The following is a 19,010-nucleotide window of genomic DNA, read 5'->3' on the forward strand; positions in this document are numbered from 1 at the left end:
AGGAGGTTGCGCATACACATCATAGCTTGTACCCCATAATGGATTTTTCCTCCAGAAACTTGTCCAATCCCCTTTTAAAGGCGTCTAGGCTAGACGCCAGCACCACATCCTGTGGCAAGGAGTTCCACAGACCAACCACACGCTGAGTAAAGAAATATTTTCTTTTGTCTGTCCTAACCCGCCCAACACTCAATTTTAGTGGATGTCCCCTGGTTCTGGTATTATGTGAGAGTGTAAAGAGCATCTCCCTATCCACTCTGTCCATCCCCTGCATAATTTTGTATGTCTCAATCATGTCCCCCCTCAGGCGTCTCTTTTCTAGGCTGAAGAGGCCCAAACGCCGTAGCCTTTCCTCATAAGGAAGGTGCCCCAGCCCCGTAATCATCTTAATCGCTCTCTTTTGCACCTTTTCCATTTCCACTATGTCTTTTTTGAGATGCGGCGACCAGAACTGGACACAATACTCCAGGTGTGGCCTTACCATCGATTTGTACAACGGCATTATAATACTAGCCGTTTTGTTCTCAATACTCTTCCTAATGATCCCAAGCATAGAATTGGCCTTCTTCACTGCCGCCGCACATTGGGTCGACACTTTCATCGACCTGTCCACCACCACCACCCCAAGATCTCTCTCCTGATCTGTCACAGACAGCTTAGAACCCATCAGCCTATATCTAAAGTTTTGATTTTTTTGCCCCAATGTGCATGACTTTACACTTACTGACATTGAAGCGCATCTGCCATTTTGCTGCCCATTCTGCCAGTCTGGAGAGATCCTTCTGGAGCTCCTCACAATCACTTCTGGTCTTTACCACTCGGAAAAGTTTGGTGTCGTCTGCAAACTTAGCCACTTCACTGCTCAACCCTGTCTCCAGGTCATTTATGAAGAGGTTGAAAAGCACCGGTCCCAGGACAGATCCTTGGGGCACACCGCTTTTCACCTCTCTCCATTGTGAAAATTGCCCATTGACACCCACTCTCTGCTTCCTGGCCTCCAACCAGTTCTCAATCCACGAGAGGACCTATCCTTTAATTCCCTGATTGTGGAGTTTTTTCAGTAGCCTTTGGTGAGGGACCGTGTCAAACGCCTTCTGAAAGTCCAGATATATAATGTCCACGGGTTCTCCCGCATCCACATGCCTGTTGACCTTTTCAAAGAATTCTATAAGGTTCATGAGGCAAGACTTACCCTTACAGAAGCCATGCTGACTCTCCCTCAGCAAGGCCTGTTCGTCTATGTGTTTTGAGATCCTATCTTTGATGAGGCATTCCACCATCTTACCCGGTATGGATGTTAGGCTGACCAGCCTATAGTTTCCCAGGTCCCCCCTCTTTCCCTTTTTAAAAATAGGCGTGACATTTGCTATCCTCCAATCTTCTGGCACCGTGGCCGTTTTGAGGGACAAGTTGCATACCTTAGTCATGAGATCTGCAACTTCATTCTTCAATTCCTGAATAACCCTTGGGTGGATGCCATCAGGGCCCGGTGACTTATTGATCTTTAAGATCAATACTGGGAGAGAGTCACCTGAGCCACTTGAGTTTCCTGTTCCTGAAAATCAGTTGGCTTCACAGTTTACAAATCAGTTGGGGACGAAAAAGATGCTCAAACAATAAACAGCAATATGATAGAGCAGACATGCTGCTTTTGTTTTATGACCCAAGAGCCCCTTTATGACTCAGCGGTCCCTCCAGGATGCTGGGCAACACAGAAGCCTCTGAAGTGACATGAAGGTTCAAAATGGGTGAAAAATGGGCAGAAAAATAGGGAGAAATCAAGGATTTTTATCCCAGGAGTGATCTGTTGTGCACATGTCACAGAGAGATAAGGATTAGGGAATAAGTGATGAAGGAGAAGATTGGTTAGAATGACTGAACAGATGGGCTCGCTGGGGTATAATGATTTTCACACAGAGCTGCAAGCACAAGGATATGGAGATATCGGCGTTTAAAGACTGCTTTTCCTCGGCTTCTGGAGAAACCGAGAAGCCTATTCTTCTGCCTGACAAGCAGCTATATAATTTTTATGCATGCCAGTACGGCAGTACATTTCACTTACTATACGGATTCAGTTACAGCAATTATGGGCCCAGTTTGTAAACCGATTCAGAGTTAAGTTTGCTAAGACTCTAAATAATCTCTTTATATGCATTTTCTTCCATCGGCTTGTTCCAAAATAAGCTCATAATGACATCAGAGAAGATCATTTTGGAAACATGTTGTTTCATGGACTGGCACACACACAATGAGGGCGCCTGAAACAATTCTGCATACTGAGAGGCTTCTCAAGGTAGAAAAGCAGTGGTTCATCATGGAAAATCCCTATTACATTAAACAAATTTTTTTTTTTGCCATTTACTGCTTGTGGAGAAATGTAAATTATGAGGACCCTCGCTAAATTACTGGCAAGTTTACTAGAGCTTTATAAAATAAATCCTTGTGATAACTTGGTACATTGGAATATTGACAAAAGAAAGGAAAGCTTGATAGTGTGTGGGCTGAGCTCAGAACACATACTGTTTCACTGTCATGTTTGCATATTACCTAACTTGACAACTGACTCTTTTGCACCTCCTTAGAAATGTTTGGTGAAGTCACAAAGCCTCAAAGCAAACCTTTAAAAGGGACAAGCCCAGAGAAGCTTCACAGGAACATGCAGTCAGGGGAGGCCGAGCCTCACTGAACCCAACAAGTGAAAAAAGTACCTTGCCTTTCTGCATTGCTCCTTCTTCTCTAGCACAGTCAGTGATTTAAGCAGCATGTACACACACACACAACAATACACAATGAGGAAGGTGGCTTCCAATTAAAAATCAGCAGGGCGTCTGTGTCATCAATCAGTGAGGATGCAGCAGGTAGTACTGTCTCAGTCAGTTAGGCTGCAATCATGGCTGGTTTCCAATGAAAAGCAGACTTCAGTGATCTCTGGGGAGGCATCAGGCAGAGTTGCCTCAGTTCTGTTCAAAGAAAGCCATGAAAACAGCAGGATGCCTGCGTGAAGGGACCTGGCTCTCTAAAGCACCAGGGGAGGCAGCTATTCAGCTACCTAAGGGGTCATGTTGCTGAGCTCTCCCAAGCTGTGAGTGGAGGGGGGGTGAGTTTTTAAAAATTTATTTTCAGAGTGGGTGGGGAGGGGAGAGAGAGTGGCTATGCCTCCCCATGTCTAGTCCTCACCGCATGTCACTGGCCTGAAACAGAAATGTCATGTAGCTACTAATGAGATGCTACAAGTCAACTGCTTTTTTGATAGGAAGTTCTGCCTTGGGTAATTATGGGTAATATTTAATGTGAAATTTGAAATGGATAAATATTCCAGTTACTCCTGGTTAGCACCCTTACTATGATGGCTGCATCGAAATTTCAGGAGCTGATTTCTTTTTTTCTGGTTGCTGATGTTTTCTGCTACTCTTTGAGCTGCTCCAGAGCTAGTATTGGGCTGGCAATGAATTAAATGGATATTAAATCAGTAGAACATGACACAGTCATATTAGATGGTGAACTATTGCTAAGGTGAATCTATGATGGGCAGCAACAGACTACTTGACCTCAGCAATTCTTTGTAAAAGTCAGTGATTCTCCAAACCTGTCATTTAGCAAACTGTTTTTTTTTGGGGGGGGAAAGGTTATTCTCAAGTTCACCTTTGTGCAAAACTGGCTTGAAATACACTCCCAGTTATCTTACTTCCCAGCCAAAGGCCAAGCATTGTAAATCAAATAAAAACAATAACACAAGGACAGCACAAGATGAATGGCAATGCTTATCAGGGTTCCAAGGATACTTTAGAGTTTCAGCTTACAGGAAGCAGAACAGCCTCTGACCAGGTAACGGATTGCAGCCTCAGTGAACGATTATGTAAAAGGGAGCTCACCTCAATGAAGAAGAGGCTGGCTGCTGATGTTGGGTGGTGGTACATATAAACTGTCACCAATATCGCTGCTGCTATAATGAGGACCAGGATGAAAATCCCAACGATTAAACCAGCATGAAGCGTTCCACCTTTTTTCTCTGCTGCACTCTCATCTGTTGAGGCTGCAAGAAAGCAAAGCACATGAATTAAGCTCAGTAAGAGTTCATTTCAATGTCACAGTTTGTCATACATGCAATAAGTTATTACCTGCGCATTCGAAGCAGTTGTTCATCCCGTGCAGCGCACTCACATAATGATGAAAATACATTTCCAATGTTTTATTATTTCTAGCTCAATAAACAATATTAATTCCCTTCCCCTGTAAACAGAACTTGGGCATTCTCATGTTTTAGCATCGACTAGATAATGAATCTGATTTTGATTTTCTCCACTGATATATTCACTTGCCTCCAGACACCCTGCATTAATTGAATACCATTTAAAAGTGGTACATTATTATGATGTCTTGTGGGCTTCAAGTAAAGAGCTGTCACAATTCCTTCTTAGGAGGTGTCAATAAAGTCTAGGAAGCAGCACATTGCACAATTTTCTGAAGTTCTATATTATTGTGCAGCAGATGGGTATTAAATGACCCTCAAATATTTTGATCTGGAGAGAATCAAAGCACCACATAAAAATATTGCTGAAAGCCATCATTTTGGCTCAACTTTATAGCAATATTTTCCTTTTTTAAGACATCTGCAAAGGACAAAGGAACAAATCAGAACAAGTGTGTCCTACAGCAGCACAATCTGTCCCCAAATGACATAAGGCTGCAATTCTATGCATACTTTCCTGGTAGTAAGCACCACTGAACACAGTGAGACTTACTTCTGAGTTAAACATGCACAGGACTCTACTGTAAAAGCTCTGATTAACACTCTTGCCATTAGTTTAGTACAGTGAGTTAGTTTATTAGCATCTGGTTGCGCTTGGCTAAAAACAATTCAGGTTGTGGACACTCAGGACAAATGGAACCGTTTCTAAAAGGATGGTTAAAACTTGACAGTGGGGTTGTCAGCTTTTTATGGCAGAAATTAAATCCTGGCATGGAAAATGGGATCAGTATTCTAATATGGTTATAATTCTATGGGTATAATTCTATTCTCTATGTGCAAGATACAGAGGCTGTCCTGTTCTGAGCAATTGGTAGCATTCTATGACAGGCTGGGGCCCTCTGGCCAGCAATTTAAGTCCCACAAAAGTGTTTTATGCCAGCCAGGAGTGTCAATAAGTGCCCTGTGTAGTGCTCCATGAAATGTGGGTTGGGTGCCTGAAAAGGTGAATGGGGGCAAGGACAAGATATTGGGTGGCCCCCTTGCAACCTAGCAATGCAGAAGACCTGGGAACAGCAGGAATCAAGACTCGTGTCTCTCTCTCTAGATTTACTAGGATCTAAACTCTGCATCACGAACTCAGTGAAGTCAGAATTTAAGAAACCACTAGGCACAACCAACAGCATCACACTCAATCTTTTCACTTTTGTGGAAAGTAACAAATGACATTAGAGAAGATTATTATTGGACCACATTTATGCATCAATAACATGGATCAACCAACATGCAGAGGGTTCTATCCAGAGATGTGTCCCCCTTTAGTGTGGGTACCCATTCTGGAGGAGATAGGAGCCCTGTCATTTTCTCCTTGGGAGTACTACCCTGGCTCAAATTTCCTCCAAACAACTCCAGCTTTTTCACAGTAGTGTCTAGAAAGGAAATTGAGACAGCCAAATTGCTCTCCCTATCCTAAGCCTGACAGCCTCTGAGATAGACATCATGCTTCAAGCCTGATGGGGTCACCAGCCTGCATCACTAAGCCTGATACACTAAGCCCAGTGACCGGTTCTAGGTCTCCCCTCTGACTCTTACCTACAACAGGGTGCAAACCAAATCCTTAACCCTAAATGCTGTTCTACATTATACCTGCCATTGTGGCACCTGGATAAGCCCCCCACCTTAAAAGACAGTCTGGGTGAGGGTGGGAATGGGGGGGGGGGAAGCTAAACAGGACAAGATCAAATAAATTCCTGCCTGCACCAAAAGGCGACCAGATAATCTCAGTCTGCTCTAGTGGGTGGGTGGGTTGGGGCTGTGTTGCTGCCCAGTCTCAAAACGATGAGGAACAAGGTACACTGTCTGAAATGCTACCCTCAGTGCCTCCCAGGCACAAGCACCCCTGGGGTGGGTGCCACCCAGTGCAGTGCACTGCTTACCTTGAGAAACCCGGTGTTCTGGAGGTTCGGAGATGATTGCATCATTAATCATGTCACCCCCAAACGTCAGGACTATCGCATTGAATTAAATGTGAAAACCTGCCTGTGGACCTCCATTTGGCAATATTTAGCCCACTCTGGCCCAGAAAACATGCCAGAGTGTGAAGTGGCTAGTCCTGGAGCAGGCTGAAGATCACCATATGGAGGCTTCGGCGGTGTGGTATCAGCCCTCCTGAGGATGACACCCCTGTTGTGATGCTACTGCTCCCAGCTGGCCCCATGGAACCAGTTGGGTGTCTAATTTTCTGGTCTGCCTCAAGTAGGGAGTGGACCAGGCAAAGGATGCCGCTGCATCCTGTCATCATGACATGGTGGTATTGAATGCCACAAATGCACAGGTTCATTTGGGCATGCAGATTCATCCTTCACTGGCTGTGGAACCATGACAATTTCTGTAAAGATAAATTTGAAGCATCCAGTGAAAGATGGTATAATTGTATCAGGAAAAAGGACACCACCTCGCTTATAGTCTGCCATGGAAGCGGCGCCACCCCCAAGGGTTGGTAATGACTTGGTGCTTGCACAGGAGACCTTTCCTTTCCTTTAACGATTCCTGTGTCAGGAATCTGAGCCTAATTGATTTATAGATCAGAACTGAGACCCACATAGATGAAGAAAACTACTCTGGGCTTTGCTGTGTCTCTCCCTGTGGAGACTTATCAGCTACACTGTACCTCCCTGATCAGTAGAAGAGAATTTTACTAGGCATGTGGTAAAAAGTGTGAACTGACTTCTGTTGTAAGCTCCCCATGCCTGCCGGAGTATATAAACTCAAACAGTAATACCCAGCTTCATGATTGTGAGAAGCAGATAAACTGTGAACTATAAAGGAGGTAAAAAAATTCTTTCCTGATCAGGTTGTTTTTTTTTGGTAGTTCAAGATTTGCCGTCTATACCTCACTATATTGCTCTTCCTTGTGCACCAGTATGTTTGAATTAAACTATTTCACCGATGAGACAAATAAACACCCTATTCATAATTCAGACCACAGATGTATTAAATAATTCTATATTTCAACAAAACCACTAGCTAGAAAGTAAGACCCATGAAGCTAATCCCATTCTGATTTGATATTCATACAGTGTTTAGCATCCAGGTTTGCAAATGAGAATTCTGTCACTTCTGGGCAACATATATATGACAACAGCTTGTCAGTATTTCCACCGGCCTGCTTAGAAAGCATTCCGTGTACCCAGAAACCGTGATCAGCTTGACAAATATTTTTTAAAAAAAAAATATATATATTTTTTTTTGGTAAAACATTGAATTTCTTAAGTGTCAAGAAGTGTAACTAGCAAGTAATTTCCATACCCGGAGTTCTATAAATTGATAACCTCAAGGTTAGAATGTACAAGGGAAATTGGTTTCACTCCTTTTTGTGCAGACAATGTGAAGGTTGTCAGCTCTGAAATATTTTTGCTTGCAGATATCACCTGACAGTTTCTTTATGAAGTGATGGAACAGAAAGGGCGAAAAGAATCTCGGAGCCTTTTGCAGGCGCAAAGAACTTATTAAGCTGAGCACCACACACCTGCCATTTCCAGTGCAACTAAACCTGATGGAACAATGCCTGGCGCCATGATCCCGTTGTTCCTAACCAGCTCTATGGTTTGCCTTTCGTCTGCATCCAAGGTGACCATAACAGGTCAGCTATTAGGTCCACTGACTTCAAAGTGCATACAGGCTGCCCACCATATCTGAGGGTTCAATAACCACAGATTTAAATACCTGCGGGTTCCCGACCCGTGGGATGGGCAAACTGAACCTGACTGGAGCTATGCTCCAATTGTGTCCGGAGTTCCTTCTGAGGGCCAAAACCATGATTTCTGCTTTCCAACTGAAAACCACAAGTCACGGTTTTCGGTCCTCTGAGAGTCTGCACGTGGACTCCCCATCCCTCAGAAGGGCCTCCAGACCTGACCTGACCTGGGGCCCTTCAAAATCCACAGATTCCAACATCCATTGATTTTGATATCTACAGAGATTCTGGGAATGGAACCCCCGTGGATAATGTGGGCTGCCCTGTATAAAGAAAAGCTTCATGAAAAAGGTTCCAGGTTCAGAGCCCAATTTTATTCAATTTTTCAGTGCCGGCGCAACTGAACCAATGGGGCATGCACTGCATCACTGCATCCTGTGGTGGGGAGACAGCCACAGAGACCTCCTCAAGGTATGGGAACTTTTGTTCCCTTACCTTGGGGCTGTACTGGTGCTGGAAAGTTAGATAGGATTGGGCCCTCAGTCTCCAACACCTTCAACATAAAGGATCTTATGTAGCAAGGAAATACTGTGACTGAAAGCCAAACAAAAGGAAAACCATGCCTGGCTTTCTTGAACTTTTTGAGTTCAAAGGAGTCATGGGGAAGAAAAGGGAATCTCATCATGGCTACAGCACTATTTCCCCCCCCCCACCTTTTTAATGCAATTTTTCTTGATCTAATTATCCTCTTCTGAAATTGCATCTATACTTGAATGCTTTCCATGTGGAGCAAATAGGAGGTGCTGGGAGGGTGTAATTTAGATTTGGAAAAGAGTATTCAGAGATCCCATTGCCACGATCACAATCTGATTTGTGTCTTGGTTGCTTTCAACTTTATTAAAACAAAATGAAAACCTCAGAAGATCCATTCACATCTGGATCTGTTCTTGTTGGGCTCTGATCAAGTACTCAACTATTGCCAGAGTAGACAACACTTGCTAGCTGGACCAATGTTTTGATTCAGTGTAATGCAAATTCAGATTATCACAACCATGATTTTTTAAAATGGCATATGTGGGTGGCGGTGGAGGAAGAGAAATCATTTCATGTTCACTCTGGAATTCTTTCCAAAAATTAAGTGAAGAATGCAACACACAGCGTTTGATTCGAGCAACCTTTGAGATGAAGCAGGTTCTCTGGGTCAGCAGCAGATCTACAAATTGCTACAGGAATGTAATAAACTTTCAGAGTGACACTGTAGAACTGCTAGAAACACTGCCATTGGTTTAAAGAGGCATAAGAGGGGAATCCATCTCTGGGTGACTAAAACACACAACAGAATAGCTCATAAATGCTATTGTCTTGAGAGAGCCATGAAGACCCCATTTACTAAACCGGGGTGACCAATCCTCAGCACACCATTTTCCACTTTTTATGTAGAGAATCTTGAACGTGCCATTCCTTTAGTCACCTTTAGCTATTACCACAATAGTTTAACAGAGCCACCAGGTTCAAGGTATTGCCAGAACGTGCAGAACAAGAAACATTTGCCTATTGCTGTTGCCTATTTCAGGCTTTCCAAAGACATCTGGTTGGCTGCTGCTGAGGTCAGAAAGTTGGCCTGCGTGAACCTTCTTGGGTAAATGAGTGACCTGCCAGTTAGTGGAATGCAGCTCACTAGCATGTGCCCTATTGGTTGTCACTCCTATCATTCATTCTTTTCCTGCCTTCCTATTTTCCAACCAAAGCAAATCAAGAAGAGTAGGTATGACTGCCCTGAGTATGCCAATTGCAGCATTAGAATCTTGGGTACTTGCTGTTTAAGGAGTAGCAAAGAAATCAAGCAACCAAACTGCTGTGGTGCTTTCTTGGTTATTAAATGTTTTTTTTTTCTCCAAAAATATTTTGCAACTTTACATGTGCCACTTAGAAGATGTCCATATGCCACTAGTGGCAAACGTGCTGCTGGTTGGCCACTTCTACTACACCCTACAACAGTGATTTTCAAACTTTTCATCTCATGGCACATTTGGAAGGCACTAAAATGTTCAAGGCACACCATCAGTTTTTTGGCAATTGACGAGGCACACCACACTGCTGGTGGGGGACTCACACCCCGCAATGGCCCTACTAAAAATAACGCTCTCCCAAATTCCTGCGACACACCTGGAAACATTCATGGTACACCAATGTGCTGCAGTACAGTGGTCAAAATGGCTGTCCTCCAGGATGACTACAATCCTATGCCTTGTGCTTAATGCCTTGTGCTTAATGCAGGGGTGACTGCAACAACTACCGTGGCATCTCTCTCCTTAGTGTTGTAGGAAAGCTGTTTGCCCGAGTTGCACTAAAGAGGCTCCAGGTACTTGCAGAGAGTGTTTATCCAGAATCACAGTGCGGATTCCGAGCCAATAGGTCCACCACTGATATGGTATTCTCCCTTAGACAACTGTCCCAGGGAGAAAGACCAGGGACAGACTGTACTTGCTCCCAGTGTGGAAGGGATTGTCACTCCTGAATTGGCCTTTTCAGCCACACTAGATGCTGTTCCAGAACCACCATTCAGAGCACGATCCCATAGTCTTTTGAGACTGAAGGTTGCCTACATGATGTGCTTAATGGGGCTTACTTCCAGCTGCATAGAAATGCATCCTATGTACTGGTACTGGGCTTTCATTTTTTTCAAGACAGGAACATGAACAACAGTGATCCAGTTCGTGTAGAAAATGGGCTACAGAAAGGAAGTAGCAGCCCACTACATAAAAGAGCAAACAGTAGTGATGTGAACCATCTCTTTTTGAAATGTATACATTATTCTGTACATTTTCTGTAGTGATATTTTCAGTAAAAAAATGGTGCTTGGAGAAGGAGGAAGATGCATGAAATCTGGAGCAAATCCACCAATGCTCTTTTGAGCATGCTTTAAAACCCCCTGAAACAAGCTGAAGTGAAAGCAATTTATCAGTGTGACTAGATTAAATTTCCTCAAAGTAAAGATTATTAATCTGGGAGGCTATTTTCCCAGGATGAATGACTTCAGCACTTTCTCTTCTGGTAGAGAATTTAAACAAGCCCTTTGTTAAGAGAGAGAGAGAAGGTTTTAAACACTCAGCTCATCATTTCTTGAAACAAATAGCGTGTCTTAAACTGTATAATGAAAAAGGACTGAACCATTAGCATACAGGCATGGAAAACAATTGAGAATAAACAAAGCAATTTTATGGCACAGATATGGTCATATATTTATTTTTAGGACACAATTACCACCCTGTGGATGGGTCTGGAACTAGAAAATTGTTGAAAGTGAATTGTCAACAAGTTTCCAAAGCATGACCTTGTGATAGTCATGCAACATTGACTACTGCACCTGGCAAGGGTGATGATAATGACAACCCAGAATCTTATATTACATAATCATCAGAATGTCAAGTATCATTCTGGGATTTTTTCCTTGCTTTTCCTTGTGCCTCAATTGTCTTCTTAGTTCAGATGTGCTGGAGCACATGTTGATGGATTGTCAGCCACCCACTGAGGAAAGTAAGGCAGCAGGAGAGGCAGAGATATGGCAGGAGTGAGTGAATCCAGCAACCATGGCATGTGCTAAATCCTATCCCCTCTGTGGGCAGCCTCCCTGCTCACTTTCTCTCTAGAACTGTGCCAGCTAGACTGTGCCAGTCTCTAAGGCGACCCACTGCAGAGCAGAAGGCTTTTGGAGGGGTAAGGTAAGGTAAGGTAAATCCCCCTTCCCCTCTGAAGCATCTAAATCCACCCCCCCCCCAGGATACAGTACGCCTGGTTTTGGTTGACCTGCACAGGGGTGGGGGAATAGGAGTTGGTCCTAAGTAATCTTATATAGGCAGCCCAATCCTGAGCTGCCCAGGGGGCCCAGGCTCGGCAGCACCGAGAACAGCTGCCGCTGGATCCTGCGCGCCCCGGGCTGCTGCAGGAGGCGCCTCAGGAGAAGGGGACTTTTATCCCTTCCCCCGGGTATGGTAAGCAGCCGCGCAATGGTCAGTGGTAAGGTAAAGGCGCTCGTGTAGGGCACCGAGCCCGCCACAAGTGCCTTGGATCCTCACCTCCTTTTGTATCACAATATAAAAGGTAAATAAAAACTGTTCACTATTTATAATTATTTACCAGGTATAGTCCGCTGGATTAAAACAAAGTTTAATGTTCATGATGAGTAAATATATTTAAGAGTTTAAAGGCTTCTTAAATATTGCAGCCCTCAAACATCTTTTCTGCAGCTCTAAAACTTCAGATGATTATCGTAGGTGGCTCTTACATTAAGGAAGTTTGTCCACCCCGTCATATATGAATTAGTTAGAGTGGTTTTCAAAATTATTAGTATCAGGACCCACCTTAAAAAAAAGTTTACCAGCTGCTCAAGCTTCCATGGCTATAATGGTGACTGGGCAGCAGTGCTCCCTCAAGTAGCATGTTGTTTAATCCTTGATGCACATAGCCTAATCTATCTTGTAAGATTTGCAAACCACCAAAAATTGGGTTGGGACCACTGGTGGGCCACAGACTCACAGTTTGAGAACAACTAGATTAGTAGTTTTCCAGAGGGGAACACTTAAGACCAAATTCTTAAAGTGAGTTTTTAAAAATCAACTTTTTAAAAAGAATTAATTATAGTTGAGAGGAGAGCTGAAAGGGCCACGGATTTCAATTATCTCAGGCAAAACTAGAATGCTTCTGCTTAGTTGCTTCCATCACTCTACATTACAACAGCAGAAATGCAGAGGTGGGGCATACTGGGAACCAGTCTGCACTTCAAAAGGCACTGCACATCTGGCCAAATCACAACTGACTGGGCAAGACCAAGAAGAAAAAAGTGGAATAGAATTTGCAGTGAGAGCCCATTCAACACTATCATGGGTGTTCAGTGTCTTTAATTACAGAAGATCTCCATAGGGGAAAAAAATAATAAAAGTTCAGAACAGTTTGACCTCAACCAGCAATATGATTTAAAAAATTATTAAGTGACCGTGTGATAAATAATGGCAAATCCTAGCACAAAAGGAGTGGAAGAATTCTTTGGTTGTTTCTAATCAGATATTGACTGCTGGGCCCCCCAAGGAGCATGACTAAAGGCTTCATTGATCAGATATAACTTACTTCTCTACTTCAATAAAGAGTTTAATGGAGGGTCTGTACTGGAACAGCTGATGACTATTTGTCTGCTTTGGGATTGTCTGCTCTGTCTGAATGGCTGACAAAGCACAGTAGGAAAAGCTTGATGGCTGGAGAGGTATTATCAGTCTAATCTATGATAAAGCTCAGTGTATATTTGAAGATTCACCATGAGCAAGTTTTGTAATTTAAAAGCTAGTGGTTAGTATTTGGATGATAAATCCTGTTGAGTTACTTTGCTTCTGTGCCACTTGGAAAGCAGTTCCCTTTTCTGTTTTTGTTTGATGCAGGGAAATAAAAACATACACACAATCTGAGCAAAATGATTTTCTATCATCAGATTTCTGTGTTTGAGATCAAGAGGTCTGAATGCTGAAGCCCATCTACAAATGCTTAAAGAAATGACAGGCGGTAAATAGCCCAATCTTAGGTATGTCTACTCAGAAGTAAGTTTAACTGGGTTCAATGGAACACACTCCCAGGTAAGAGGGTATAGAATTGCAGCCCAAGAAAATCAATCCAATTTAGGTCAACTTGTGAAAAAAAAAATAAAGCGTTCCAAGCTCAGTTCCATGATTATAATAATTGAGAGAGCCAGTAATCACGCAATCACAATTGTTTCTCAATGTGGCATAATTTTCAGTTCTATACCAGAAGTTCCTGCACTCACCCTTTTAGCCAAATGCTTCAAGCAGCTGCAGAAACTCTGGCAATCACCAGAACTGCAAATGTGATCCCATATAGATATATTTCTCCACTGTGGCACAATCCAGGTGGCAGGTTTTTTTTTTTTGGAACAACTTCTGCATATAGATCCACATAACACCTTCACTCATGACTTGAGAGACTATTAATTTAGGAGGGTCAAAACGTTCCTTTTTTTAAACAGACTTTGGGTTGACCAAATAGTACTGCTTAATGGTTCCATTATTTTTGTGTTTCAAGGATTTTAATGCTTTTGAATTACATTGTTACTGCTTGCCTTCTTTTATTATGCTTTTAGCACAATAATTGTTTAATTTTCATACATAAGACCTTTATTGGCATAGATAATGGAAATACGAAACAACAACCAAACATTAAACATTCAGAACACACACACAATAAAATAAAACACTCGTAATCATCCAATACCCCCTCCCCCCATTCACCATAATATAGCGGAAGACCCAGAATTCCGTCCTGCCAGAATCCCAGAAACAAAGTTGGCAACCTTGTCAAGAGAGTCAGTTTCCTCTATGGAAAGAAGAGTTTGTAATTTAAATGAATCCTCCCAGCCCTGCATTTTGTTCAGCAGTGGAGCCAGATAGATCTTACGAAGGGTATCATGGAGTGGGCAGTAAAAAAATATATGATGTAATGTCTCCACACAATTCCTGTCACAGGTACATCTTCTTTCTGAGTAGGGAATGCCACAAAACCTGCCCGCTAGCAGAGCTGATGGAAAGGCATTGCATCTCGCAAGGGAGAATGCTCTCTGAGCCTGTGGGCACTGCAGATGATAAAGGAAAGAAGCCAGCTTTCCAAAGCTGAGTGGGATGTGCAGGTGGAGAGGGGAGCAAATGGTGTTAGCTGCACAGAGTAGCTCTTGACGCTCAATATCGAGCAATCTTTCCTTGATAGTCCTGTAGGCTTCGCTTAAACCAATCATACCCAGGCTCGCTGTGTCTAGTCCTAACGATTTAAGCTTGGAGAGTAAATCCGCAACCTCCACAGGCAGTACTGGATCAGCCAGAAGCTGGTACATTAGCCCATATGGGGCAGCACTGAAGAGGATTGCAAGCCAAAATTTTACTGATCTCAACCAAGCCAATGTTTTGAGTCTAATAAAACCCACTTCAAGACACATAGCAGAATATGGAACACATCTGGGAAAACCCAAGATCCTCCGCAGGAAGGAGGCCTGTATGCTCTCAGTTGAATGATTCAAGGCCTTATGCCAGATTGGACAGCCATATAGAACTCGCGAGAGTACCTTAGCCTTGAATACCTCTAAAGCAGCCGGGACATATCTGTTACCTTGGCTAAAAAAAAACCGGGAAATTGCAAGGGATGAGATTTTTGATGCATTTAGGACTGCATTACGATGAGAAACCCATGAATGCTTATAGTGGAAATTAATGCCTAAGTATCTGAATGTCTTTACCTGTTCCATTTTGTTGCCCATAAATGACCACTTAAATGGTTTCCAATTATTGGCAAACACCATGATTTTAGATTTAGAGTAGTTAATCTGTAACTTGTTGGATGTAAAATACTCTATAGATTGATTAAGTAGACGTTTTAAGCCAATTCTTGTTCGAGAAATAAGAGCCGCATCATCCGCATACAGTAATAGCAGCACTGGATGGGACCCAAGTATCGGGCAGTGACCATCCACTGTCTTCAAGGCTGGGGCTAAATCATTCAGGAACAGGTTAAATAGCATGGGAGCCAAAATGCATCCCTGCTTAACCCCTTTGTTTGTATTGGATGATTACAAATGTTTTATTTTATTGTGTGTGTGTTCTGAATGTTTAATGTTTGGTTGTTGTTTCGTATTTCCATTATCTATGCCAATAAAGGTCTTATGTATGTATGTATGTATGTATGTATGTTTAATTTTATGGAGTTTATGTATGCGACTTTGGGGACTTGTGTTTAAAAGCAACTAATAACTGTCATAATTAAATAAATAGTTTGCTTTTACAGTGATTTCATCTCCCCCAAGTGTTTGGGAGTGAAGGAAGTAAATTATAGGCTTCCTAAACTGGAAGAGATATGTTGCTGTTTTTTTTTTTTTTAAAAGAAACTTTTAGCATTATTTTCCTCTAATGTACATTGCATGTGGAACACTCTCTTCCAACACTGGAAAGTACCAATCACAATGCATGGATCTTTGAAGACAAGAACCTCTGAAATGTGCTAGGTGCATAGAGCAGATAAAACGCAATTAAGAAGCAATTTGCTCTGGGTTTTAAAAACAAATAAACAAAAACAGTTGCAAAGCATGAGTATTGGGAGTACATGAACAGCAGGCCCCAAAGTAAATAGAGAAATCCAGAAGAAATTGAAGAACTTTTCAGAATAACAGCCCAGTGGATAACTATCCAGTCACGCCTATTTTTAAAAAGGGAAAGAGAGGGGACCCCGGAAACTATAGGCCGGTCAGCCTAACATCCATACCGGGTAAGATGGTGGAATGCCTCATCAAAGATAGGATCTCAAAACACATAGACGAACAGGCCTTGCTGAGGGAGAGTCAGCATGGCTTCTGTAAGGGTAAGTCTTGCCTCACGAACCTTATAGAATTCTTTGAAAAGGTCAACAGGCATGTGGATGCGGGAGAACCCATGGACATTATATATCTGGACTTTCAGAAGGCGTTTGACACGGTCCCTCACTAAAGGCTACTGAAAAAACTCCACAATCAGGGAATTAGAGGACAGGTCCTCTCGTGGATTGAGAACTGGTTGGAGGCCAGGAAGCAGAGAGTGGGTGTCAATGGGCAATTTTCACAATGGAGAGAGGTGAAAAGCGGTGTGCCCCAAGGATCTGTCCTGGGACCGGTGCTTTTCAACCTCTTCATAAATGACCTGGAGACAGGGTTGAGCAGTGAAGTGGCTAAGTTTGCAGACGACACCAAACTTTTCCGAGTGGTAAAGACCAGAACTGATTGTGAGGAGCTCCAGAAGGATCTCTCCAGACTGGCAGAATGGGCAGCAAAATGGCAGATGCGCTTCAATGTCAGTAAGTGTAAAGTCATGCACATTGGGACAAAAAATCAAAACTTTAGATATAGGCTGATGGGTTCTGAGCTGTCTGTGACAGATCAGGAGAGAGATCTTGGGGTGGTGGTGGACAGGTCAATGAAAGTGTCGACCCAATGTGCGGCGGCAGTGAAGAAGGCCAATTCTATGCTTGGGATCATTAGGAAGGGTATTGAGAACAAAACGGCTAGTATTATAATGCCGTTGTACAAATCGATGGTAAGGCCACACCTGGAGTATTGTGTCCAGTTCTGGTCGCCGCATCTCAAAAAAGACATAGTGGAAATGGAAAAGGTGCAAAAGAGAGCGACTAAGATGATTACGGGGCTGGGGCACCTTCCTTATGAGGAAAGGCTACGGCGTTTTGGCCTCTTCAGCCTAGAAAAGAGATGCCTGAGGGGGGACATGATTGAGACATACAAAATTATGCAGGGGATGGATAGAGTGGATAGGGAGATGCTCTTTACACTCTCACATAATACCAGAACCAGGGGACATCCACTAAAATTGAGTGTTGGGCGGGTTAGGACAGACAAAAGAAAATATTTCTTTACTCAGTGTGTGGTCGGTCTGTGGAACTCCTTGCCACAGGATGTGGTGCTGGCGTCTAGCCTAGATGCCTTTAAAAGGGGATTGGACAAGTTTCTGGAGAAAAAATCCATTATGGGGTACAAGCCATGATGTGTATGCGCAACCTCCTGATTTTAGGAATGGGTTAAGTCAGAATGCCAGATGTAGGGGAGGGCACCAGGATGAGGCCTCTTGTTATCTGGTGTGCTCCCTGTGGCATTTGGTGGGCCGCTGTGAGATACAGGAAGCTGGACTAGATGGGCCTATGGCCTGATCCAGTGGGGCTGTTCTTATGTTCTTAGTGACACAGTCCCTCCCCCCCCCACCCCTACCAACACAGCCACACCAGTGGGGCACGTACTGCATCCTTTGGGGGACAGTCATGGAGGTATCCTCCACTGCCCCGATGGATGTACTGAGACCTGTGCCAGTGATTTTCTTGGTGCAAGTCTGAGTGGACCCAGACCAGGATCAAGGTGTGTGGATCAAGGCCAGGAAGGGAGATAGGATATTGGTGGAGCTACTGCTGCCATTAATGACCCCCTTCTTGGCCTTGACACACCCCCATTCCTGCCCCAGTCCCCAGCTTGTTCCACCTACCCCTGGTCTGTTCCTCCCACCACCTGCCCCAACTTACTGGTGTCAAGGCTCCTGCAGAGGCCGCTGTCTCCTGGCCACTACCACTCACCATTTGTGGCAGTAGCCAGGATGAACTCTATAAAGCGTTGTGTTTTGTGATGGCCATAAAGTGCATTGTGCTACCGGAATATGAGATTTAACGATGCAGCGGCAGCATAGGGTTAGGCTGTAACTCCTACAATGTCCCTTAAATCATACAGTACTAAACCACCTGTGTGTGTGTGTGTGTGTGTGTGTGTGTGTGATGGAGTAAACTGGAACAGGGGTGGACAAGTGTGCTGCTGACTGCCCGACATGATTACCCTATTGTCAATTCCCTCCACAACCCCTGGAGTGGAGCTCCGTTATGGTTCTCTGCCAGCCTAGGCAGACAGCTGCTAGAAGATGAATTTGCTGAGATGTGCAATAAGTTATTTGCTGCATAGCTACACATCTTAATAGGCAGATGAGAAATGGGACTGTAATAGCCCCTGCAGTTGAATATGCACACACTGTGAACTCTACACTTTAGGGGTACGACATACACATGACAAGGTTCTCAGAGAACTGTGGATCAGCTCCAAATCACATTAAAAAAAGAGGAACATTTATTCCACTATTATTCGTTGTAATTCTGTAACAGAGATCTGAGCACTTTCATTGCAAGAATAAGAAACTTAGGGCACAATCCTAACCCACTTTCCAGCACTGACATAGGGCAATGCAGCTCTGAGGTAAGGGAACAAATATTCCCTTACTTTGAAGAGGCCTCCATGAATGACACCCAACTGCAAGATGCAGCACATGTCCCATTGGCACTGCTCTGCCAGTGCTGGAAAGTTGGTTAGGATTTGGGCCTCAGTGACAGAACTGTACAGGTGAGCTAGAGGCTCTTAATAAGGCATGGCCAACTGAACAGGGACTAAAGATGATTTGCTGAGGGAGAAGTCACTGGAAATTGAGGTCCTTAATAGTCCACCAGTGGAGAACCTAGGTCAGGACTGGAGGGCTCAACTACAAAGCCATGCTGGCCAGGCCTGACTTCCATTGG

The 19,010-nt window shown here is 43.6% G+C and overlaps 1 protein-coding gene across 2 annotated transcripts in view; it reads right to left on the reverse strand.

Moving 5' to 3' along the window:
• PLXDC2 (plexin domain containing 2) overlaps positions 1-19,010 on the reverse strand; it is a 282,678-nt gene that overhangs the window by 5,068 nt on the left and 258,600 nt on the right. For both annotated transcript variants that reach the window (XM_066626962.1, XM_066626961.1), the window contains exon 13: positions 3,873-4,033. In XM_066626962.1, coding sequence (XP_066483059.1) covers positions 3,873-4,033 — 161 coding nt within the window. The remainder of the gene's footprint in view (positions 1-3,872; positions 4,034-19,010) is intronic.

This window comes from Tiliqua scincoides, chromosome 5 (assembly GCF_035046505.1).
Source record: "Tiliqua scincoides isolate rTilSci1 chromosome 5, rTilSci1.hap2, whole genome shotgun sequence".
Lineage (NCBI taxonomy): Eukaryota > Metazoa > Chordata > Lepidosauria > Squamata > Scincidae > Tiliqua > Tiliqua scincoides.